Genomic DNA, 25,990 nt, shown 5'->3' with positions numbered 1-25,990 from the left:
TAAAAAAAGAATTAATTCTTATTGCTTAGACTTTTTATTAGCTAAATGAAGAGGCTCATACAGGTAGGGTACTTGTCGAAGCGGAATACTTTACTTCATCTCGCAGTGCTAATCCTGTGAAGTTGTCCCGTCTAGCTGCATATTCCCCAACATTGGCCAGCCCTGGTACCACACAGCAGCTCAGAGCACTGCGGTATATACTCATGTCATGAGCATCATACCACTCATCGGTCTTTTCGTCATAACACTCAACATTAAAGGTGGTGGTAAAGCCATTAAAGCCACCCACCACAAACAAGAGGTCGTCCACCACCTCAATGCCAAAATTGCTGCGAGGATTAAACATAGTGGGGATTGTACGCCAAGTATTAGCCACTGGGCTGTAGGCTTCTGCACTCCTAAGTCGATTTGCTCCATCAAAGCCGCCTACCTGCGGATAGCAAAAGAAATTAAAGAAACACAGTTGATCGCTAACTATTGTTTCTATTTACTGAAGTGAGGAAGCTGAGGGAGGAGTGGAAACTGATTTCATACCTCCCTCTTCCAAATCTTCCAGAAACCTATTTGCTAATACCTAGGGGTATTGTTTTTGCTGTAGTAGGAGATAAACTTACCGCATATACATGTTCTCCATAAGCAATCACACCTATTCCACTCCTTCTGCTTCTCATGGGTGCGATGACTGTCCACTGGTTACTTTCAGTGTTGTACACTTCTGCTGTAAACAGGCATTCATTTCCATTAAACCCACCGCATATGTAGACCTGCGTGAAGAGAGTTCCAAGACTGTTAAAATTGTTACCTCTGGGGAGTAGAAAATGGATATTCCTGGCCAGGCACAGTGGCTCACGCCTGTAATCCTAGCACTCTGGCTGAGGCAGGAGGATCACTTCAGCTCAGGAGTTTGAGACCAACCCGAGCAAGAGTGAGACCTCGGCTCTACTAAAAAGAATAGAAAAATTAGCCAGACGTGTGGCAGGCACCTGTAGTCTCAGCTACTTGGGAGGCCGAGGCAGGAGGATCACATGAATCCAGGAGTTTGAGGTTGCTATGGGCTAGGCTGACAGAACGGCATTCTAGCCTAGGCAACAGAGTGAGACCATCTCCAAAAAACACTCCTGCCCATACATTCTGGACTTCTTCCATATGTGCATGCATTGCTTTTTTTTTTTTTTTTTTTTTTGTAGAGACAAGGTCTCACTTTATGGCCCTCGGTAGAGTGCCGTGGCCTCACACAGCTCACAGCAACCTCCAACTCCTGGGCTTGAGCGATTCTCTTGCCTCAGCCTCCCGAGTAGCTGGGACTACAGGCGCCCGCCACAACGCCCGGCTAGCTTTTTTTTTTTTTTTTTTTGGAGACAGTGGCTCTACGTTGCCCTCAATAGAGTGCTGTGGCGTCACAGCTCACAGCAACCTCAAACTCGGGCTTAAGTGATTCTCTTGCCTCAGCCTCCCAAGTAGCTGGGACTACAGGCGCCTGCCACAATGCCCGGCTATTTTTGTTGTTGTTGCAGTTGTTTAGCTGGCCAGGGCTGGGTTTGAACCCGCCCCCCTCGGTGTATATGGCTGGTGCCGTAACCACTGTGTTACGGGCGCCGAGCCCATGCATTGCTTTTTAATAAGTAAAATAAAAAAGGTATTTACAAATAGCCACTTAGTCATCTGAGGAGGGACTGAGTACTACAAGAGTACTGCTGCTTTCCGTCTTCCATCCACCCCTCAAAAGGAAGAACATCACTCCTGGGCCTGCACACCAGTCCCTCACACCCTGGTTCTTTACCTTCCCATAGAGTGTCGTGGCACTTGCATCGCTCCTCTGTTCGTGCATGGGGGCAATGAGCGTCCATTGATTGGTCTCTGGCTCGTAGCGTTCAGCAGTGTTGAGACGCACGTAGCCATCAAATCCTCCCATGGCATAAATAAAATTACTGAGGACCGTCACACTGACATAGCAACGTCTGGAGTGCATTGGAGCCACCTGGTGCCAAGTTTTCTTGACTGGGTCAAAACGCTTAACACTATTGAAATAGTCTACGCTATCAAACCCCCCAATGATATAAACATAGCCTTTCAAATAGGCTGCCCCGTGATAGGCACGGGGACTCTCTTCCTCACAAGTGACATTCACCCATCTGTCTGCCCGAGCATCATATGCCTCAATGGCATTGGTAGGGCTCCCACCACTCCAGCCACCAATAGCAAATAGGATGGCATAGGGCAAGCGGGGCCTGGTGAGTGGGTTGGTGAAGTCAGAATTAGAGGGTCCGTTCATATTTAGGTCATACATGGCCTTTAGGGCATTAATGATGACTGGCTTGCATTCCTCGCTGTCTTTGACATAGTCATTCATCTTAACGTTGTTCATGAAGTACTCAGCATGCATTAGGGCCAGGCGAACCTAAGAAAGAAATGTAGAACGTCATTCAGATGAGGTGAGCAGGCCTAAAGATACCAAATCCTTAACCCCAATGTAGCAATCTGCCTTTGAATTGCTGAAAATATTTTGGTTTGTTTCAAAATGTGTAACTCAGGCCAAGTGGGTTGGCTCATGCCTGTAATCCCAACACTCTGGGACGCCAAGGTGGGCTCAGTAGTTCAAGACCAGGCTGAACAAGAGTGAGAGCCTGTCTCTACTAAAAAAAAAAAAAAAAAAAAAACAGAAAAAGGCATTATGGTGGGTGCCTGAAGTCCCAGTTACTTGAGAGGCTGAGGCAAGGGGCTCTCTTGAGCCCAAGAGTTTGAGGTTGCTGTGAACTGTGATTCCACAGCACTCAACACAGTGACTGAATGAGACTGTCTCAAAAAAAAAAAAGGATAACAGTTTAAATACAATAAAACCTTTGTAAGTTAACCATCCAAGGGACTATAACAAACTGGTCAACATAAAGAGGTGGTCTACATATGGAACTATGCCCGTACTTATACGTACATATGGTGCATGTCTGGTTATAAAATTAGGTCACTTAAGGAGGTGGTCAACTATGGAAGTGCTATTGTATTTGCTTTTGGGAAGTGGTATACATTTGGATGTTGAGAATTAGCTAGATAGAAGGCACCTCAAGTGGCCAGAGAGCAAGCTCATTCCTCAGCCATGGGACAGAATTATTAGACCAGAAAAAGCTGTGGTAATTGTAAAATATGTAAAATAACACTAGTTAGCACCAACTAGCCACAATTGTGTGCAATACTTATGCTTTGGTTCCTAGGCCAACTTCTACCTGGGGATGGGGAATGGGAAAGAGTGAAAGAAAGACTCTTTAGAAATCTTTCAAAGGCCCTCCCCTTCCCTCACTACCAGGGAGAATTTTGGTCAAAGAATTCAGCTGTGGTAAAAGAAACTCGAACTGCTAGGCCAGGGATGGTGACCCGTGCCTATATCCTAGCACTCTGGAAGGCCAAAGCAAAAGGATCCCTTGAGGCCAGGAAGAGTTTAAGACCATCCTGAACAAGAGTGAAACCTCATCTCTAAAAATAGATGGGCATTGTGGCCGGCGCCTGTAGTCCCAGCTACTTCGGAGGCTGAGGCAGGAGAATCGCTTAAACCCAGAAGTTTCAGGTTGCTGTGAGCTATGACGCCACAGCACTCTACCAAAGGTGACAAAGTGTGGGCGGTGCCTGTGGCTCAGTCGGTAAGGCGCCGGCCCCATATACCTAGGGTGGCGGGTTCAAACCCGGCCCCGGCTGAACTGCAACCAAAAAAAAAAAAAAAATAGCCGGGCGTTGTGGCGGGCGCCTGTAGTCCCAGCTACTCAGGAGGCTGAGGCAAGAGAATCGCTTAGCCCAAGAGTTTGAGGTTGCTGTGAGCTGTGTGAGGCCACAGCACTCTACCGAGGGCCATAAAGTGAGACTCTGTCTCTACAAAAAAAAAAAAAAAGGTGACAAAGTGAGACTCTATCTCAAAAAAAAAAAAAAAAAGGAAGAAAAGAAACTGTCAATGCCAAGAGAAAAAAAGTTGCAAAAACCCAGAAAATAGTAGGAGATGCCTTCTATATAAGTACATGTAAATATAGCACTAGAATCTGTCAATCCCACTGGGATAAATCTATCAAGAGTGAGCAAATATGAATTCACAAAAATAACTAAACTTGACCTTAGGAAGCAAAATTGCAATGTGCTGCTTTCTATTTTGGGGGTCATGAGAAATCCATTTTAAGATGGCCTCAAATACAGCATCTTCCTGCTTGACATTGAGCTCATCTTTCTCAATGATATCCTTAAGTTCAGTGACTGAGAGCTCTAGAAACTCTGCTGAGACTTTCACCATCTCCTCGAAGTTGTGCAGTATGAACATGTAAGCTTTCTGCCTCAGCTCAGGGCAGTAGTAGTAATCCGTGAACTTGCAGATGCCAATACAGTTATCCAAACACAGCTCCGACTTGAGGAACTCGCAGCAACCCCTGACAATACCCATGATGTTAAATTGGTCTGCTGCAGCCAGCAGCTTCTCCACGTTGTCCGGTGTGATAGGCACGGTCCGGGTGTATGCATATTCAATGATTAGCTTCATCATATCGGGGGAAATGCCAGGAATGTTGTATACCTTCTTTTCAGTGTTGTTCCAGCCACTTGTAAACAAAGCTCTGGAAAAAAAAAGAAAGAAACTAGCACCCACTGAAACATTTCCCTCCTGTTTGCCATGTGCTTCCCACACCCCCACCTTTTCTTCTTGAGGAGAATTTGGACATTTTCCAAATAGTTCACAGTGAACGTGTTGGAAATAAATTGGCTCAAGAAAGTAGGGTGCAGGCATATGCTTTATACCATGGATAAGAAGAGAACCTTTCGGGCGGCGCCTATGGCTCCGTGAGTAGGGCGCCGGCCCCATATACCGGGGGTGGCGGGTTCAAACCTGGCCCCGGCCAAACTGCAACAAAAAAATAGCCGGGCATTGTGGCAGGCGCCTGTAGTCCCAGCTGCTTGGGAGGCTGAGGCAAGAGAATCGCCTAAGCCCAAGAGCTGGAGTTTGCTGTGAGCAGTGTGACGCCACGGCACTCTACCAAGGGTAGTAAAGTGAGACTCTGTCTCTACAAAAAAAAAGAGAGAGAGAGAGAGAGAACCTTTCCCAGAACTTTGAGTTTGGTAGCTCATATCTTTTTTTATTTTTATTTTTTTGAGACAGAGTCTCACTTTCTTGTCCCCAGTAGAGTGTCATGGTGTCATAGCTCACAACCTCAAACTCCTGAGCACAAACAATCCTCTTGCCTCAGCCTCCCAAGTAGCTGAGACTATAGGCGCCTACCACAACACTGATTGTTTTTATTTTTTTTTTAGAGACTGGGTCTCGCTCTTGCTCATGCTGGCCTTGAACTTGTGAGCTCAGGAGATCTACCTCCTTGGCCTCCCAGGATTGAGGAGTGCCAGGATTACAGGCATGAGCCACTGCCCCCAGTCCTGGTTGCTCTTATCCTCATGATAACTAGGTCTTTTTTTCCATTTTGTGGATGGAGAAGTTGAGATCTAGAGCTGGGAGTAAAACCTAGATCTCGTCTCTGTCTCAACCCATGCCCACCAAATTCTACCTCGCTTAAGGAAATTAAACTCGAGCATTAATGTTTAAAATAATCAGCATTTTAGGCCTGGCACAGTGGTTCACACCTGTAATCCTAGCACTCTGGGAGGCCACGGCGGGTGACTTGCTTGAGCTTAGGAGTTCAAGACCAACCTGGGCAAGAGTGAGATCCCAAGTCTACTAAAAGTAGAAAAAAACTACAGGTGTTGTGGCGGGAACCTGTAAACCCAGCTACTTGGGAGGCTGAGGCATACTTGAGCCCAAGAGTTTGAGGTTGCTGTGAGCTATGATGATGCCATGGCATTCTGCCAAGAGCAACAAAGTATGACTCTGTCTCAAAATAAAATAAAATTAGTATCAATCAATACACATGCAGAATCTGATCACTTCTTACCCTTTTTATTGCTACCTCCTTAGTCCAGGCTACTACCTTTTATGGCCTAGATTATCCAAAGTATCCTAACTAAATCTTCCTGCTTCAAACCTTCATGCCTCCAGAGTTTTTAGTCTTTTTTTTTTTTTGAGAGAGTCTCACTTTGTCACCCTTGGTAGAGTGCCGTGGTGTTATCATAGCTCACAGCAACTTCAAAGCCTTGGGCTCAAGTGATCCTCTTGCCTCAGCCTCCCAAGTAGCTGGGACTACATGTGCCTGCCGTAATGCTTGGCTGTTTTTGTTTTTGCTTTGAGACAGAGTCTCACTTTGTCACCCTTGGTAGAGTGCCATGGCATCGTAGCTCACAGCAACCTCAAACTCTTGGGCTCAAGTGATTCTCTTGTCTCAGTCTCCTGAGTATAGAACTATAGGGACTATAGGTGCCCGCCACAATGCCCGGCTATTTTTAGAGATGGGATCTCGCTCTTGCTCAGGCTGGTCTCCAACTCCTAAGCTCAAGCAATCCACCTGCCTTGGCCTCCCAGAGTGCTAGGATTACAGGCATGAGCCACTGCACCTAGCAGAGTTTATAGTCTTATCCCAACAGCTAAAGTAATCTGGTTTTTTGTTTTTTGTTTGAGAAAGGGTGTCACTTTTTCCCAGGTTAGAGTGCAGTGGCATCATCATAGCTCACTACAGCCTCCAACTCCTGGGCTCAAGTGATTCTCCTGACTTAGCCTCTCCAGTATCTGGGACTACAGATGCTACATTATTACTACCACCATGCTGGCTAACTTTTTTGTAGAGATAGGTAATGCAGGAGTGTCTTGCTATTGCCAAGTCTGGTCTCAAACTCCTGGGTTCAAGTGATCCTCCCACCTCAGCCTCCCAAAGTGCAAGGATCACAGGCATGAGCCACTGCACCCAGCCCAGAGTGATCCTTATGAGAGTGTATATTCTTCTTCCACTTAAAACCTTCCACCAGGCCAGGTGCAGTGGCTCATACCTGTAATTCTAGCACTCTGGAAGGCCGAGGCGGGTCAATCTCTTGAGCTCAGGAATTTGAGACTAGCCTGAGCAAAAGTGAGACCTCGTCTCTAAAAAAATAGCTGGGCCTTGTGGCAGGTGCCTGTAATCCCAGCTACTCTGGAGGCTGAGGCAAGATGATTGTTTGAGCTCAAGAGTTTGAGCCTGTAATCCTAGCACTCTGGGAGGCCAAGGTGGGTGGGTTGCCTGAGCTCTTGGGTTGGAGACCAGCCTATCAAGAGAGAGACCCTGTCTCTAAAAAAAAAAAAAAAAAATAGCATGGCTTTGGCGCCTGTGGCTCAAGTGTCTAGGCACCAGCCACATACACTTGAGCTGGTGGGTTGGAATCTAGCCGGGGCCCGCCAAACAGCAATGATGGCTGCAACCACAAAATAGCCGGGCGTTGTGGCGGGCACCTATAGTCCCAGCTACTTGGGAGGCAGAGGCAGGAGAATCGCTTGAGCCCAGGAGTTGGAGGTTGCTGTGACCTGTGATGCCACGGCACTCTACCCAGGGCGACAGCTTGAGGCTCTGTCTCAAAAAAAAAAAAAAAAAAAGCTGGGCATTGTGGCATGCACCTGTAGTCCCAACTACTTGGAGGCTGAGGCAAGGAAACACTTAAGCCGAGGATTTGGGGGTTGATGTGAGCTATGATGCCACGGCACTCTCCCCAGGGTGACAAAGTAAGACTCTCACAAAACAAAAACAAAAGTCTTCCAATGACTTCTCCTCTTACTAAGAGTAAAATACAAAATCTTTACCAGGGACCACAAAAGCCCTCAGAGGTCTAGCTCACTAATACCTTCCTAACTGTATTCTCTTTCACCTTCTCCTCCCTTTAGCCTCCTCCTGGCCTCCTTTCTTTTTTTTTTTTTTTTTTTTTTGTAGAGACAGAGTCTCACTGTACCGCCCTCGGGTAGAGTGCCGTGGCGTCACACAGCTCACAGCAACTTCCAACTCCTGGGCTTAGGCAATTCTCCTGTCTCAGCCTCCCGAGCAGCTGGGACTACAGGCGCCCGCCACAACGCCTGGCTATTTTTTTTGTTGTTGTTGTTGTTGCAGTTTGGCCGGGGCTGGGTTTGAACCCGCCACCCTCGGCATATGGGGCCGGCGCCCTACTCACTGAGCCACAGGCGCCACCCCTGGCCTCCTTTCTGTTTCTTGAGCATACTAGAAGCACTTGCATCTGTGGTTCTTTGTACTTGCTGTTCCTTCTGCCTGGAAGGCTGCCCCAGATCGCCATATTCCTCACTCCTTCATTTCCTTGAAGTCTTTGCTCAAATGTCGTTTTTTCAGCAAGACCTTTTATTTAACATTGGCACCCATCCAGTACTCCCTATCTTTCTTATTTTCCCTAGCACTTGTGTTGATCTGGTATATATTTGACTCATTTAGTGCCTGTTACCCCTACTAGAAGGTAGGATTTCTGAAAACAGGAATGTTCATCCCTTTATTCATTGTTTTCTTTCTTGTACCATCCAGAATAGTGCCTATCAACGAACAAGCACTCAATAAATAATTATTGAATAAATAAATGACTTTCATACCACAGTTATTGGACACCTACCAGATAGCAAGGTACTTTTCTAGGTGTTAAACAAGACAGAGTCCCTGCCCTTATCTATTTTGTTCCCTTTTTCTAAGATGTTTCAGGAAATTCTTCCTCCAGAACTTGGGTCTGTAAACCTACAGCCTCTAGGCCAAATTCAGCCCACTTCTTGCTTTTATACTGCCTACAAGTTAAAAATGTTTTTTCAATTTTTTTTTGTTTGTTTGTTTTGAAACAGAGTTTCACTATGTTGCCCTCGGTAGATTGCTGTGGCATCACAGCTCACAGCAACCTAAAACTCTTGGGCTTAAGCAATTCTCTTGCCTCAGCCTCCCATGTGGCTGGGACTACAGGCACCCACCACAACACCTGGCTATTTTTTGGTTGCAGTTGTCATTGCTGTTTAGCAGGCCAGGGCCGGGCTCAAACCCAGCAGCCTTGGTGTATGTGGCTGGCGCCCTACTCACTGAGCTATGGGCCCCAAGCCTGTTTTTTCCATTTTAAAATGTTTGGGGGAAAATTGAAAGAATATTTTGTGATCTCTGATAGTTATATAAATTTGTTTCGGTGTCCATAGATAATTTTATTGCAATACAGCAATACCAATTCGTTTAGTATTGTCTGTGGCTGCTTTTGCAGTATAATGGCAGAGTTGAATAGTTGCAAGAGACTGTATGGCCTGCAAAGCTTAAAATATTTACTGTCTGAGCCAGGCCTGATGGCTTGGGCCTGTAATCCTAGAACATTAGAAGGGTGAGGCAGGAGGATTGCTTGAGCTCAGGAGTTTGAGACCAATGTGAGCAAGAGAGAGACCTCATCTCTACAAAAAATAGAAAAATTAGATGTGGGCATTGGCACGTGCCTTTAGTCCCAGCTACTTAGAAGGCTGAGGCAGGGGGATCCCTTGAGCCCAGGAATGTGAGCTAGCAGCGAACTATGGTGATCCCATTGCACTTTAGCCTGGGCAACAGAGCAAGACCCTGTGTCAAAAATAAATAAATAGGGCGGCGCCTGTGGCTCAGTGAGTAGGGCGCCGGCCCCATATGCCGAGGGTGGCGGGTTCAAACCCAGCCCCGGCCAAACTGCAACCAAAAAATAGCCGGGCGTTGTGGCGGGCGCCTGTAGTCCCAGCTACTCGGGAGGCTGAGGCAAGAGAATCGCGTAAGCCCAGGAGTTAGAGGTTGCTGTGAGCCGTGTGACGCCACGGCACTCTACCTGAGGGCGGTACATGAGACTCTGTCTCTACAAAAAAAAAAAATAAATAAATAAATAAAAATTTACCAGCTTGTCTTTTTGTGGACCCTGCTTTAGGATGAGTGCAAGTTTTTAGCAACATGTGGTACATATTTATCATATCTTCATTGGAATTGTCTACTCAAACATTTTCAGCTCATGAACAAAATAGCCCTCTCACTTCCTGGGTTAGAATGGTTTTGGCCGAAACTCCCTTTATCTTCTGATAAACTATTTGCTGGGTACTTTCACCTCATCCTCCTTCCCATCCTCTCAATCCTTGTTAATTTATCACCCTGTTTGAAATGATCTCTCTTGGGATAGAGTGATAGGGGTGCCTGAAGTAGCATTGTCATTTGGGTTTAAGAAAGAAATTCAGTAGGGGTGTCCAAGCTTCTCAAAGTTTGGTTTGGGTGAGAATCAAAGAAAGATGAAAGCATCTGGCCCAAAAACAGTTGGCTGAAATCCAGTTGAAAGATCAGAGACAAAGAGGCTCTGATCCTAGCTGTGTCTCTTTAGAAAACAAACGAGGCAGTCTGAAGGAGCCCAGAGCTTTGACAGTGTTCCTAAGCTTACAGAACCAGAAAATGGATTTTTAAAAAGTCTCAAAATAGGCCCAATTCCCCCTTTGGCTTAGTTTGGTAACCTTGTTATACCTAAAGTAGGAACTGCAGCTACAGAGGATGTTCTTGTGGGCATTGAACTCAAAGCCATTGACCTTGATGACCACGTCGCAGAGCTTGCCCTCTAGCCTAAGCTCGTTGAAGATCTCACAGGTCATCGCGCTCATCTTCCTCTCCATGTGAGGCTGGTGGAAACGTGTGGAGGCCGCCGTGCTCTCCATCTCCATGGCACCCTGGGACCAGCGGAGGGAGGCCGCTCTCCTAGGGTGTCGGGGAGGGTTCTGGGGGGCCCCTTTAGCCAGCTGTCGCTCCTTTTTCCCTACTACATCTTTCATATAGGGCCCATCAGGCAGCCCAAGTTCCAGAATCCTGGGCCAGCGGTGAGATCACTCAGGATTGTGCTCTCAGGTTCTGGAACTCCCTCCTGACCCTCCCACTTCCTCCTCCCCTCCTCCATCACTCCACTCAGCCTGAAGACCACCCCACACCTTCTTCTTTTTTTTTTTTTTTTTTTTTTTGAGACAGAGCTTCAAGCTGTCACCCTGGTTAGAGTGCTGTGGCATCACAGCTCACAGCAACCTCCAACTCCTGGGCTTAAGCGATTTTCCTGCCTCTGCCTCCCAAGTAGCTGGCATTACAGATGCTGGCCACGATGCCTGGCTATTTTTTGGTTGCAGCCATCATTGTTGTTTGGCGGGCCCAGGCTGGCTTTGAATCCACCAGCTCAGATGTACGTGGCTGGCGCCTTAGCTGCTTGAGCCATAGGCTCCGAGCCCACACCTTCTTGTCCTCAAACCCACAATAGAGCTATGACCACAAACATCCAATAAGAGTTTTTATTGATTCCAGTTTCTGTTGCTCACTTCAGGTTGCCCAGGTCCGTATCCCTGAAGCATCCATCTACCTTCCATAGCTCCACACTTGGCTCCTCAGACAGAGTTCAAGGAAATACAAGTCAGAAGAGGCAGAGGGAGAAGTAAAGCTTATTAAATTTCATACTGGTCCAGCTGTCCAGTGTCTTCCAGCCCCCTGGATGTGTCAGTCACTCAGTTTCTCCTAGAATGAAGAGTGGTCCCAATTAATCCAGAAGCATCTTCTGGACAATTACCAAAATTCACTTATAGCCCCTTTATATCCACTCCCATCCAGCAGTGCCTCTGTCACACAACTTTAAGCCAGGAAATGACCATTCTTGCCAGCGTATTTGCTCCAGAAAGACTGGCAGGAGTCCACCTACCCACGTAGCCCCAATATCTTAGGACCCTTACCCTCCACCTCACAATGGAACCTGTCACAAGTTTCTCTACTTAGCCCACAGGTGTAGTCTGCCAAGGCCGCCTGCGTCTCCCTTCCAGACCCCGCCCCGAGCGGCCCTGCCCCGCCCCTGCCCCCCCGCCCCGCCCCACTTGCTGTCCGCCCCGCCCCCCACGCGGAGGCAACGCCTGCGCAGTGCTGCCGCCGGGCGGTCGTTGTCTTCCGCGCCACCGACTGGTTCCGAGCGACATGGCTGAAGAGGTGAGGCGGGAAGAAGCGTCCGGCGTGGGGCGGGCCGGGATCTCTGGGGCGCCCGGAGGCCCCCAGAGGGTCGCCGAAGTCCTGCCGCGCCACCACAGCCAATAGCCTCCCCCTCGCGCACCCCAGCCCCGCCTTGCAGGGGCGCCCGAGCGAGCCCCGGGCTCCCCTTGGGTCCAGCACGGCGCTGGGGTTAGCCCTTCTCTCGGGTCTCGGGACAGGTGAGCACCCTGATGAAGGCCTCGGTCCTGATGCGGCATCCCGGGCGGGTGCAGGAGATCGTCGGCGCCCTCCGCAGGGGCGGGGGAGACCGGTTACAGGTACCGCAGAGTTGAGATTGTGCTAGGCGGGTCTGGGGCGCTGGGGAGGTTTCCTGCCCATTGGGTCTTCCTGCTTTGCTCTGCAGCAGACACCTGCAAGTTCTTCGCCCCAAGAAAAGGCCACGGGTCTGAAGGCAAGCAGGTTAAGCCTCCTGTTTTACCTTGAGGGAGATCACACCTGCCCCAAAACCTAGATTTCAGATTTCTCAATATGGTCGTGCTGCTGCTTCTGCTTACGACAGAAAGCACCCCACACAGGGACCTAGGGCCTTATCCTCCACATTACTTCAGGCTAGTGGGCTCCCGAAGAAGTCAGAGGTGTGGAGATGGGCTGTAAAGGTGAAGATCCCTAAGGAAGGACCACATGGCATTGAGATGGTTGCTATTGAAAGACTCAGAGGGGTCCTGAGTCTCCCCCCTCCCACTAGGTTTTCCTCAGGGTTAATGTGTACTAATTAGGATCACTTCTTCCCTGTCCTTCTCTGTCCCTCCGTAATTTCCCCAGGCTAAGGCAAGGCTACAGGAGGGAGAAGGTGCCTATTTAGGCCTCCTTTCTCTTTTACCTTGTAGGTGATTTCTGATTTTGACATGACCTTAAGCAGGTTTGCATATAATGGGAAGCGATGTCCTTCTTCTCACAGTAAGTCATATACTAGCTTGTCTTGTTGGGGTGGACAAAGTGACGAATTCTAGGGGGAAAGTAAAAGGAATTTTGTGTTTTTCCAGATATTCTGGACAACAGCAAGATCATCAGTGATGATTGTAGGAAAGAGGTGGGTTGCTCCACTCTTCTATCAGTACTTACTTTACCAGGGCAGAGCCATGCTGGGTAGCCAGCTACACTTCCCTGTGCTCTGCACTTTGCTGAGTGCTTTCTGCTAAGTAACTCTGTTGTTCAGTTTCTCTTAATTATTCACTCAGTTGCATACTAACTGTTCTCTTTGTCTCATATCAGGCAATGCTCCTAAGACTCTATCCTGATTACTTTTTTTTTGAGACAGAGTCTCAAGCTGTTGCCCTGGGTAGAGTGCTGTGGTGTCACAGCTCACAGCAACCTCAAACTCTTGGGCTTAAACAATTCTCTTGCCTTAGCCTCCCTAGAAGCTGGGACTACAGGCACCTGCCACAATGTCCAGCTATTTTTTTTTTCTTTTTTGGTTGTAGTTGTCATTGTTGTTTGGCAGGCCAAGGCTGGATTTGAACCCACCATCTCCGGTGTATGTGCTAGCACCCTAGCTGCTGAGCTACAGGCGCCGAGCCATATCCTGATTACTTGTTATTAAAAGAGGCAGTGAATTATAGATACCTATTACATTTGTAAAACCTCACCCTCTAGATATACCACTTTTCTTTCTTTTCTTTTTTTTTTTTTATTTTTTTGAGACAGAGCCTCAGGCTGTCACCCTGGGTGGGTTGCCGTGGCATCACAGCTCACAGCAATCTCCAACTCCTTGGCTCAAGCGATTCTCCTGCCTCAGCCTCCCAAGTAGCTGGGCCTACAGGCCCCTGCCACAATACCCGGCTGTTTTTTGGTTGCAGCCATCATTGTTGTTTGGCGGGTCCAGGCTGGATTTGAACCTGCCAGCTCAGGTGTATGCGGCTGGTGCCTTAGCCACTTGAGCCACAGGCACCAAGCCTATTTTTTCTTTTTTTTTGAGATAGAGTCTCAGTCGCCCTGGGTGTAGTGCTGTGATATCATCATAGCTCACAGCAACTTCACATTCTTGGGCTCAAGAGATCCTCTGACTCAGCCTCCTGAATAGCTGGGACTACAGGCATGCACCACCATGCTGGAGTAGTTTTTCCATTTTTAGTAGAGATGGGGCTCTGGCTTTTGCTCAGGTTGGCCTCAAACTCCTGAGCTCAAGCAATCCTCCTGCCTTGGCCTCCCAGAGTGCTAGGATTACAGGTGCGAGCCAGTGCGCCCAGCCAAATGCCTTTCTTTAGATTGGCCTACTTTTAAAAATCTCAATATAGGGCGGCGCCTGTGGCTCAGTGAGTAGGGCGCCAGCCCCATATGCCGAGGATAGAGGGTTCAAACCCAGCCCCGGCCAAACTGCAACAGAAAAGTAGCCGGGCGTTGTGGCGTGCGCCTGTAGTCCCAGCTGCTTGGGAGGCTGAGGCAAGAGAATTGCGTAAGCCCAAGAGTTAGAGGTTGCTGTGAACCATGTGATGCCACGGCACTCTACCCGAGGGCGGTACAGTGAGACTCTGTCTCTACAAAAAAAAAAAACTCAATATAATTAACTTATAAAGAAATAATATATATATATATATATTATTTTTTTTTTGAGACAGAATCTCACTTTGTCACCCTTGGTAGAGTGCCCTGGCATCATAGCTCACAGCAACCTCAAACTCTTGGGCTCTCTTGCATCAGCCTCCCAAGTAACTGGGACTACAGGTGCCCACCACAACACCCAGCTATTTTTTTTGTTTGTTTGTTTAGCAGGCCCGGGCCGGGTTTGAACCCACCAGCCCTGGATCATGTGGCTGGCGCCCTTACCACTGATCTATGGGCACCCAGCCTAAAGAAATAATTTTTATTGGCTCAGCACCTGAAGCTCAAGGGGCTAAGGCCCCAGCCACATACACCAGAGCCTGCAAAGGAGAATGAAAACAAGATCATCTTCTCGGCTTGGCGCCTATAGCTCAGGCAGTTAAGGCACCAGCCACATACACCAGAGGTGGCAGGTTTGAATCCAGCCGAGGTCTGCCAAACAACGATGACAACTGCAATCAAAAAAAGAAAGAGCTGGGTGTTGTGGCGAGCCCCTATAGTCCCAGCTACTTGGGAGGCTGAGGCAAGAGAATGGCTTAAGCCCAGGAGTGGCTCAAGCCCACTCTACCCAAGGCAACAGCTTGAGGCTCTGTCTCAAAAAAAAAAAAAAAAGAAAGAAAGAATCTTTATGAAAGCGTGAGTTTGATGTGCAGGTTTTCTTTTTCTAACATGCAATTAAATGAACCTGAAACTAAAGTGTAAAGCATTTATCCATGTGTCCCCTAAAATCATCTTGCCTACCACTTCAGAACATGTATCACGTTTTGGGAAACACAGCATCTGATTTGTGAAGCTTTGATGGCTAAGCTAATTAATAACAGGGAAAAAATATCTTAGACCTCTTTCACCTGATAATGAAAGCTTCTTACATTGCTCAGTCTTAGACCTTGCTCTCTCAGGTCTAAGGGTGAATGCAAAGGAATGACTCTCAGGGTGAATGCAAAGGAATGACTAGTTCTGATTTGTCCCCAAAAAGTTTTCTTTTTCTTTTTTTTTTTTTTTCTTTTTAGACAGATTTACTTTGTCACCCTCGGTAGAGTACCATGGCGTAATAGCTCACAGCAACCTCAAACTCTTGGGCTCAAGTGATTCTCTTGCCTCAGCCTCCTGAGTAGTTGGGACTACAAGCGCCTACCGCAATGCTCGGCTATTTTTTTTTTGTTTGTTTCTTTTTTTTGTGTGTGTGTGTGTGGTTTTGGCCGGGGCTGGGTTTGAACTCGCCACCTCTGGCATATGGGACCGGTGCCCTACTCCTTGAGCTATAAGCGCCGCCCATGCTCGGCTATTTTTAGAGATGAGGCTTGCTCTGGCTCAAGCTGGTCTTGAACCTGTGAGCTCGGGCAATCCACCCGCCTTGGCCTCCCAGAGTGCTAGGATTATAGGCGTGAGTCACCATACCTGTCCCCGTCCCCTCCCCCAAAGTTTTCAAGACAACTAATAGTCTTACATGAAGTGCATCTTCTGGGTGATTTTGTCCTCATGTTAAGTTATAGGACTTTGCTGGGGAAAACTTGGTATGCACTAATGGCTTTTCTCCTCACTTGGATGTTTCAGCTCATGGAGCTCCTTCACCACTATTACCCAATCGAGATTGACCCCCACCGAACCATCAAGGAGAAGCTACCACATATGGTGGAGTGGTGAGTGACAGTGGTGAAGAAATGCTCCTGGGCCCCTGAGATGGAGTGGGCAGAAGAGATGTATTTTCCCAGGATTTTTTTTTTTTTTTAGACAGAGCCTCAAGCTGTTGCCCTGGGTAGAGCACTGTGGCATCACAGCTCACAGCAACCTCCAACTCCTGGGCTCAAGCGAGTCTCCTGCCTCTGCCTCCCAAGTAGCTGGGACTACAGGCGTCCACCACAACACTTGGCTATTTTTTGTTGCAGCCATCGTTGTTTGGCGGGTCTAGGCTGGATTCGAACCCACCAGCTCAGGTGTATGTGGCTGGTGCCTTAGTCACTTGAGCCACAGGTGCCAAGCGTTTTTTTTTTTTTTTTTTTTTTTTTGAGACAGAGTCTCATTATGTCGCCCTCAGTAGAGTGCATTGATGTCACAGCTCACAGCAATCCCAGACTCTTGGGCTTCAGTGATTCCTTGCCTCAGCCTCCAAGTAGCTGGAACTATAGGCACCCGCCATAACACCCGGCTTTTTTTTTTTATTTGTATTTTTTTTGGTTGGGGCCAGGTTTGAACTCACTACCTCTGGTATATGGGGCCAGCACCCTACTCCTTTGAGCCACAGGCACCGCCCAAAACGTGTTTGATTTATTTTTATTTTTATTTTTTTGCAGTTTTGGCTGGGGCCGGGCTCAAATCTGCCCCACCCCGATGGGGCCATGCCTGTCCTACTCCTTGAGCCACAGGTGCCGCCATATTTTTTTTATTATAGTTGTCGTTGTTTGGCAGGCTTGGGCTGGGTTTAAACCCACCAGCTCTGGTGTATGTGGCTGGCGCCCTAGCCTCTGAGCTACAGGTGCTGAGCCTTTTTTTTTGAGACAGTCTCACTATGTCACCCTCAGTAGAGTGCTGTGGCGTCACAGTTCACAGCAACCTCAAACTCTTGGGCTTAAGCAATTCTCTTGCCTCAGCCTCCCAAGTAGCTTTTCCCAGGATTTTGATGAGATGGCAGGCTTCCTTACCTTAACTTAATGCCATTAGCCCAGCTATTAGAACGAACTGTCCAGATACACCTGGAGCTACTTGAGGCTACTGCTAGAGTGGAAGCCCTCAGAATCCTTAGAGTAAGTTAAAAGCCCCTGGGTTTGGGGGGATAAGTGCTTTAGAGAAGTGACCCTTATCTTAGTTTGTTTTTGCTACTATAATAGAGTGCTACAGACTGGGTAATTTTTTTTTTTTCAACAGAGTCTTACTCTGTCCCATAGCTAGAGTGCCATGATGTCGTCATAGCTCGTGACAACCTCAAACTCATTTTTTTTATTATTAAATCATAGCTATGTACATTAGTGCAATCATGGGGCACCATACCCTGGTTTTATAGACCATTTGACATATTTTCATCACACTGGTTAACATAGCCTTCCTGGCATTTTCTTAGTTATTGTGTTAAGACATTTATATTCTACATTTACTAAGTTTCACATATACCCTTGTAAGATGCACCGTAGGTGTAATCCCACCAATCACCCTCCCTCCACCCATCCTCCCCCCTCCCTCCCCTTAGATTATATTCTTAGGTTATAACTGGGTTATAGCTTTCATATGAAAGCCATAAATTAGTTTCATAGTAGGGCTGAGTACATTGCATACTTTTTCTTCCATTCTTGAGATACTTTACTAAGAAGAATATGTTTGGCTCCATCCATGTAAACATGAAAGACAACCTCAAACTCTTTTTTTTTTTTTTGTAGAGACAGAGTCTCACTTTATGGCCCTTGGTAGAGTGCCGTGGCCTCACACAGCTCACAGCAACCTCCAACTCCTGGGCTTAAGGCGATTCTCTTGCCTCAGCCTCCCTAGTAGCTGGGACTACAGGCGCCCGCCACAACGCCCGGCTATTTTTTTTTTGGTTGCAGTTTGGCCGGGGCCGGGTTTGAACCCGCCACCCTCGGTATATGGGGCCGGCGCCTTACCGACTGAGCCATAGGCACCGCCCAACCTCAAACCCTTAAGCTCAAGGAATCGTTAGGAGACATGTTCAAACCTTAGCAACTCTCCTACAGTAACCAGCATCACTGAACGGAGCCCCATCTTTCCAGAAAGTGGAGTCATGGAGGAAGGGATTCAGGAGAGCGTTGACTTAGCAGTCTCCTCTTGGCTGTCTGTTGTGTTGCTTTCTCACCTCTTCCTGGTTTGTTTGTTTGTTTGTTTTTTGAGACAGAGTTTCTCTTTGTCACCCTCGGTTGAGTGCCATGGCATCATAGCTCATAGCAACCTCAAACTCTTGGGCTCAAGGGATCCTCTCGCCTTAGTTTGTTTGTTTGTTCGTTTGTTTATTTATTTTCAGACTGAATCTCACTTTGTCACCCTTGGTAGAGTGCTATGGCATCATAGCTCACAGCAACCTCAAACTCTTAGGCTTAAGTGATTCTCTTGCCTTAGCCTCCTAAGTAGCGGGACTACAGGCACCCACCACAACGCTGGCTATTTTTTGTTGTTAACTGTCATTGTTGTTTAGCAGGCCTGGGCCAGGTTCGAACCTGCCAGCCCCAGTGTATGTGGCCAGCGCCCTAACCAAGGTTTGGGTGCTGAGCCGGTGTTTTCATTTTTAGTGGAGACTGGGTCTCACTGGGTCTCACTCTTGCTTGGGCTCAAGCAGTCCACCCACCTCAGCCTCCCAGAGTGCTAGTATTATAGGCATGAGCCACCACACCTGGCTCACCTCTTCCTGGTAAGGACAGCCAGTGTTCTTCAGGAAATGGCTCTGTGGGAAAAGGTGAGGCCTTCATTGTCCCTGCTGTCACAGGGGACTTTGATCTATAAAGGGAAAGTACACTTTACTCACCTGAGTGATTTGAATTTGGAGTTTTTGGGATATCTGTTTCTAGGTGGACCAAAGCACACAATCTCCTGTGTCAGCAGAAGATCCAGAAGTTTCAGATAGCCCAAGTGGTTAGAGAATCCAATGCAATGCTCAGGTAAGCTTCTTTCTCTGGAAAACCTGCTGAATACTTGAACCTGTTTTGTTCACAAAAAGGAGTCTGGGAAGAGTGGAAAGAAGTTAGTTGCTTAGAGCAGAAGAGAGATAGCAACATGAGTAACTAATGATAAGATAGTCTTGTTTTCTTTTTTTTGTTTGTTTTTTTTTTGAGACAGAGCCTCAAGCTGTCACCCTGGGTAGAGTGCTGTGGCATCACAGCTCACAGCAACTTCAAACTCTTGGGCTTAAGCAATTCTCTTGCCTCGGCCTCCCAAGTAGCTGGGACTACAGGTGCCCGCCACAATGCCCAGCTATTTTTCGGTTGTAGTTGTCATTGTTTGGCAGGCCTGGGCTGAATTTGAACCCACCAGCTCTGGTGATGTGGCTGGTGCCTTAACCGCCTGAGCTACAGGTGCCAAGCCGAGAAGATGATCTTGTTTTCATTCTCCTTCTACAGCTAAAGGATTTCCTACCCTTGCTGGGAAACAGATGTAGTGTGAAATGACTGGGGCTTCATTGCCTAGCTCATTTTTCACAGTGGCAAAAGACTTTGGGCGTCCTTCTGGTGACTGAGGTTCTTTATCCAGACATGAGAATTGGCTAGTTTTGGACCCTTGGTCATTGGTGGCCTTCACTGAGCTGTGCTGTCACTGGGACTTTCTTTCCTGGAGGAGGGGTCAGGGCTCATAGAGGAGGGTGCCAACAGGTGCCCCGGTGTTCCCCAGAGGAGGTGCCCAGGATAGCCGCCTATTTGTATGAACAGTAGCGGAAAGCATATGCTTGCCCTCTGTCCCTCTCCCAGGTATATAACAAGGAGAAATGAGTACATATAGCTCCCGTAAGACAAGTGCAGCATAAATAGCTAAAATCTGGAAACATCACAATTGGGTGTCAAGAGGAAACTGGACAAATTGTGACATATTTGTATGATAGAGTGATACTATGTAACAGTAATAAAAAAATTAACTACTCATTGAATGGAAAACATGCATAAAACCACACTTATTAGTGAACATAATAAGCCAGACACAAAAGAGTACATTCTGTGCAAGTTCACTTATATGAAGTTCAAGAACAAGCAAAGCTAATCAGTGGCGATTGGAAGTCAAAATAGGGCTAGATGGTATTGACTGGGAAGGACCATGAGGGAAGCATGAGCTGGTTAATTAGTCACTTGGGTTTGTACCTGTGTCAGAATTAACTGAGCTGAACACTTAGAATTGGTACACTTTGACCTCTTACTGAAAACATTACATGCGCAATTTAAAATATTTTTTAAAAAATATTTTTATTTATTTATTTATTGAGACAGAGTCTTACTTTGTTGCCCTCAATAGAGTGCTGTGATGTCATACCTCATTGCAACCTCAAACTCTTGGACTCAAGAGATTCTCTTGCCTCAGCCTCCTAAGTAGCTGGGAGGACAGGCACCTATCAGAACACCTGGCTATTTTTTAGAGATGGGGTCTCGCTCTGGCTCAGGCTGGTCTGGAACTCCTGAGCTCAGGCAATCCACCTGCCTCAGCCTCCCATAGTGCTGGAGGTATAGGTGTGAGCCACTATACCAGGCCTTATTTCTTTATTTTTAGAGATAGTGTCTCACTCCATCTCCTAGACTAGAGTGTGTGGCACAATTAAGCTTACAGCAGCCTTGAGCTCCTGGCTGCAAGGGATCTTTCCTACTTGCCTTCCCTAAGTGTTGAGATTATAGGTGTGAGTCACTGTACCTGGCCAAATTTTAAAACATATAACCCAAGAATTCTTTCATCTCTTTTCAGGGAGGGATACAAGACATTTTTCAACACACTTTATCAGAACAACATTCCCCTTTTCATCTTCTCAGCGGGCATTGGTGATATCCTGGAAGAAATTATCCGACAGATGAAAGTATTCCACCCCAACATCCACATCGTGTCTAACTACATGGATTTTAATGAAGATGTGAGCTAAATCTCACTTGGGCTGGGGAAGGAAGTAGGGTGGTAACCACCAGCCAGGGCATTTCACCCTGTATGTTAACCCTGGCCTGGGGATGTGGGGAGGGAAGGGGTAGTGTGCTGGCTCTTTGCCTTCGGATAGTTGCAGTTATTTATAGGTTACTTTCAAAGGCTCCTCTGTTTGGTATTTGACAATCAACTCTCTCCCCCTTTGTGGGTACCTAGTTTATGGGTCAGCTGGCCCCATGTCACTACCATGGGTCACCTGCTATTCTGGGTGCTGAAGGGTTTGGACTTGGACTTTTTTTTTTTTTTTCCCCCAGAAGTGGGCTATTCTGACTCATCCAAATTCCAACTTCTTCCCTATAAAACTGATGGCTGGGGCGGAGCCTGTGGCTCAGTGAGTAGGGCGCCAGCCCCATATGCCGAGGGTGGTGGGTTCAAACCCAGCCCCGGCCAAACTGCAACAACAACAAAAAAAATAGCCAGGTGTTGTGGCGGGTGCCTGTAGTCCCAGCTGCTCGGGAAGCTGAGGCAAGAGAATCGCGTAAGCCCAAGAGTTAGAGGTTGCTGTGAGCCGTGTGACGCCATGGCACTCTACCTGAGGGCTGTACAGTGAGACTCTGTCTCTACAAAACAAAACAAAAAAACTGATGGCTGGAATTTTCTTTCTTTCATTTTTTTTTTTTTTTTCCTCAAAGAGAGAGTCTCGCTCAGTTGCCCTGGAGGTGAGTGCTATGGCATCATAGCTCACAGCAACCTCAAAACTCTTGGGCTCAGGAGATTCTGTTGCCTCAGCCTCCTGAATAGCTGGGACTACAAGTACCCACCACAACGCCCAACTATTTTTTGAACCCGCCTTTTTTTTTTTTTTGGCCGGGGCTGGGTTTGAACCCGCCACCTCCGGCATATGGGACCGGTGCCCTACCCGCTGAGCCACAGGCGCCGCCCTATTTTTTTTTTTTTTTTTTGAGATAGAGCCTCAAGCTGTCACCCTGGGTAGAGCGCTGTGGCATCACAACTCACAGCAACCTCCAACTCTTGAGCTCAAGCGATTCTCCTGCCTCCATTTCCCAAGTAGCTGGGACTACAGGCGCCCACCACAACACCCGGCTATTTTTTGGTTGCAGCCGTAATTGTTGTTTGGTGGGCCCAGGCTGGATTCGAACCCGCCAACTTAGGTGTATGTGGCTAGTCTCTTAGCCGCTTGAGCCATAGGCACGGAGCCAACGCCCGGCTATTTTTTAGAGACTGGGTCTTGCTCTTGCTCAGGCTGGTCTTGAACCCCTGAGCTCAGGCGGTCCATCTGCCTCAGCCTTCTAGAGTGCTAGGTTTACAGGTATGAGCCACTGAGCCCGGCCTGGAATTTTTATCATGTTGACCTATGATTAGGACATGGTCCGCAACTGAGCCTCAGCACACAGGTGACCTGAACAGTATTTGCATCACGAATTTCATGCTTCTACTAAAATAGGTGATTAACAATATCTGATAGCTCCTATTAGTGTAAATCAGGAGTTACAAACTTTTCCTGAAAAAGCTAGGCAGTAGGTGCATTTGGTGAGGCATGCAGTCTCTTGCAACTGCTCAACTTTGCCATCATAGCACAGAAAAGCAGCTGTAGGCAATGTGTAGACAAGTGAGTGTAACTGTACCCTGAGAAAACTTGATTTCTAGACACAGGCAAAATCTGGCCTATGAGCCCTAGTTTGCTGATCCCTAATTTGGGCAGCAGTAAAGTTTTGTCATTATCTATTGTCTTCTGAATTCCCTTTCCTCTGTGACAGAGACAGAGGAAAACTGGCACTACACTGGTCCCTGTAACACTTCTGTCTGTCTCTTGTCTTGATTCTTTAGGGTTTCCTACAGGGATTTAAGGGCCAACTCATACACACATACAATAAGAACAGCTCTGTGTGTGAGAACTCCAGTTACTTCCAGCAGCTTCAGGGCAAAACCAACATCATCCTGCTTGGAGACTCAATGGGGGACCTCACTATGGCCGATGGGGTTCCAGGTATGCAGAACATTTTGAAGATCGGCTTCCTAAATGATAAGGTAGGTAAGGAACCGGGGCTTCCTCTCTCCAAGGCTCTTTTCTCTTTGAATTCCTGTCATCAGTGCTTCTGAACACCTCACGTGCCACATACTTACAGGTTCAGAAGTAAGACACAAGCCACATTCTCTCTGAGCACATAATCTCATAGGAAACAGAGATACCCAGGGATTACAGCTGTGTACTCACCTGTGGCTTGACATTGGCGTTCAGAGAGAGGATTGTGCCAGGAACTTGATCCTAGCCTCAGTTTCCTCAGTGCTCCCTACATCAGGCATTGTTCTCAGTATTCACAGGTATAAATTCATTTTAGTCTTGGAACTATTTGACGTAGTGACTGTTATCCCTATTTTATAGATAAGGAAACTGAGGCAAGGAGGTAAGTAACTCGTCCAAGGTGGTAGAATTTAGGAAACAATGAGACTGTGATTGAAATGGGGGATATCATATTCAGGACCTGGGTTTATAATTTAGAGAAGAAAAAAAATAACAGACTGGAGACCAACAGGGGTGGGAACAGCATGGTTATACATATAAAGGGACACAGATATGAGGAGGTCAAGGTGGCCTTGGGTGCATCCTTCTCAGCCAACAGGTGCTGGATATGAAATTCAGCCCAGGAGGATTACAGGCAACGTCTGCTTTTTTTGTTTTTAATCCTTGTTTCTGTGCTTTGACATTGATCAAGGGTTAATGGCGCAGCCCTGCCCATCACCCATCTGTATCCGCAAAGAGTAGGTTCCTGTAACCTTGAGCTCCTCAGTTTCCTAAGGGAGCTGGGAGTTGTTGCTTGAATGCTCCTTTCCCTATCCCTAGGTTCTTGAGAGTAATTGAGGGTGGTTGGGCATGTTGGAGATTCTTTGGCTCCTTCCTTCACCCTGGACAGGTGGAGGAACGGCGGGAGCGCTACATGGAGTCCTATGACATTGTGCTGGAGAAAGACGAGACGCTGGATGTGGTCAACGGGCTGCTGCAACACATCCTGCACCAGGGGGACCAGGTGGAGATACAGGGCTTGTGAGGATGCAGGCTCAGGCCAGGCCTTGCAAGCCAAGACGAGGAGGGGCCACCAATTTGGTCAGCTGTTTTTCTGTGAGCACAGAGAGAAGTTCAGGGTGGCCAAGACTGGGCCCTTCCATGCCCCTCCCTCCTCCACTCTCCTGCTGCCTTCATCACTGAAGGCTTAAGGGAGGCCCTGCCCGGCAGAAGGGCACAAGCACCATTCCTGCTGAACTGTTGACCATGGCATGTTAGTGCTGTGAGGCTTGTCTAGTCCAGCAATTCTGTTTTTCAAAATGTTTCAACATGGAAAGCTGTTCTTCAAACAAATGTATGAGACAAATGAAAATTAAAAAACTGAAAAAAAAGAACTACTCTGATTTAGGGGGTGTGGAGTCGGGGGAGCGGTTGAGCAGAGCCTGCACAGGCATCTTTTGAGACATGTCCAAGGCTCCATGGAACACAGTTTGAAAACTATCATGAATTGGGGCGGCGCCTGTGGCTCAGTGAGTAGGGCGCCGGCCCCATATGCTGAGGGTGGTGGGTTCAAACCCGGCCCCGGCCAAACTGCAACAAAAAAAAAAAATAGCTGGGCGTTGTGGCGGGCGCCTGTAGTCCCAGCTACTCGGGAGGCTGAGGCAAGAGAATCGCGTAAGCCCGAGAGTTAGAGGTTGCTGTGAGCCGTGTGACGCCACGGCACTCTACCCAAGGGCGGTACAGTGAGACTCTGTCTCTACAAAAAAAAAAAAAAAAAAAACTATCATGAATTAGCCTGGGGGCCCAGGCAAGCACAGCCCGAATGTACCTGTGTGCTTCAGGGCCGGTGAACTTTGAAGAGTGTGATTCTGGCCTGGAACGGTTTGACTTTATGCAACACCCCTCTCTAGAGGAATATATTTATTTTTTTTTAATTTTTTAAATTTTTTTTGTAGAGACAGAGTCTCACTTTATCACCCTCGGTATAGTGCCATGGCGTCACATAGCTCACAGCAACCTCCAACTCCTGGGCTTAAGCGATTCTCTTGCCTGGGCCTCCCAAGTAGCTGGGACTACAGGCGCCCACCACAATGCCTGGCTATTTTTAGAGATGATGTCTCACTTTGGCTCAGGCTGGTCTCAAACCTGTGAGCTCAGGCATTCCACCTGCCTGGGCCTCCCAGAGTGCTAGGAACACAGGCGTGAGCCACCTCACCCAGTGATGTGTTCAAATTTTGAGTTTCTCCTTCATTTTCTTGAATACATCTGAAAACCAATTCCTGGTCTTGGCAGAAATGTTGCTCTGTTTGATGTGGTTGGTGACTTCCTGGGCCTTGTCTTCCATGGTGTTTCTAAACTTCAAGGTGCTTGAGAAGCCTATGGTCACTTGTGTTGGGGCTGGGCCTTCCAAAACCATTGACAGAACCACAACCAGGACTGGAGTGACAGCAAGAGCCTCATGATGGGGCCAGAAGGGCACTCTGTATCCTTAGTGCTTGCTGGCTGACAAGCTCAGGTGAAGATTTTTGTATTTTTTGCAGAGACTGTGTCTTGCTGTGTTGCCCAGGCTGAGTTTTTTTTTCTGAGATAAGAGTCTTACTCTGTCATCTTGGATAGCAACCTCAAATTCTTGGCCTCCTGCTATCCTCTTGCCTTGGCCTCCTGAGTAGCTGGGATTACAGGCATCCACCACAATGCCCCACTAATTTTTCTATTTTTAGTAGAGATGGGGTCTCACTCTTACTCAGGCTAGTCTCAAACTCCTGAGCTCAGGCAAATCCATCTGCCTCAGGCTCCCAGAGTGCTAGGATTACAGGTGTAAGCCACCCCATCCAGCCAGCCAGGCTGGCCTTAAACGCCTGACCTCATTTGTTCCACCCTGTCCCCCCCAAGTGCTGGATTGCAGGTGTGAGCCACCGTGCCCTGGTTGGTGTTTTCTAGCCTGTCCACCCTTAGAAAAAAGCACTCGTGTACCCTCCTGCAGAGGATGGCTGTTTGT

At 47.6% G+C, this 25,990-nt stretch overlaps 2 protein-coding genes across 4 annotated transcripts; one reads left to right on the top strand and one right to left on the bottom strand.

The window, feature by feature from the left end:
* Positions 1-37: 37 nt before the first annotated feature.
* On the bottom strand, positions 38-10,633 carry KLHL10 (kelch like family member 10). The gene is given in 5 exon segments (XM_053570766.1): positions 38-430; positions 615-764; positions 1,781-2,398; positions 4,091-4,580; positions 10,347-10,633. Coding segments are annotated over 5 exon segments (1,845 nt in total). The 5' UTR covers positions 10,541-10,633.
* Positions 10,634-11,751: 1,118 nt separating this feature from the next.
* Positions 11,752-24,376, top strand: NT5C3B (5'-nucleotidase, cytosolic IIIB). Of its 3 annotated transcripts, XM_053568448.1 has the most exons (10): positions 11,752-11,828; positions 12,047-12,145; positions 12,232-12,279; positions 12,716-12,785; positions 12,872-12,918; positions 15,981-16,066; positions 18,932-19,021; positions 20,802-20,964; positions 22,818-23,018; positions 23,903-24,376. In XM_053568448.1, the coding sequence occupies exons 1-10, from the start codon at positions 11,817-11,819 to the stop codon at positions 24,035-24,037; spliced, it is 951 nt and encodes a 316-aa protein (XP_053424423.1). In that variant the 5' UTR covers positions 11,752-11,816; the 3' UTR covers positions 24,038-24,376. The 3 variants fall into 3 exon arrangements, with proteins under 3 accessions (XP_053424423.1, XP_053424424.1, XP_053424425.1); XM_053568449.1 differs by lacking the exon at positions 12,232-12,279; XM_053568450.1 differs by lacking the exons at positions 12,047-12,145; positions 12,232-12,279 and having other exon boundaries at positions 11,798-12,046.
* Positions 24,377-25,990: the final 1,614 nt, after the last annotated feature.

Source organism: Nycticebus coucang, chromosome 18 (genome assembly GCF_027406575.1).
Source record: "Nycticebus coucang isolate mNycCou1 chromosome 18, mNycCou1.pri, whole genome shotgun sequence".
Lineage (NCBI taxonomy): Eukaryota > Metazoa > Chordata > Mammalia > Primates > Lorisidae > Nycticebus > Nycticebus coucang.
The sequence above is the reverse complement of the archived record's forward strand: the minus strand, read 5'-3'. Positions and strand labels throughout refer to the sequence as shown.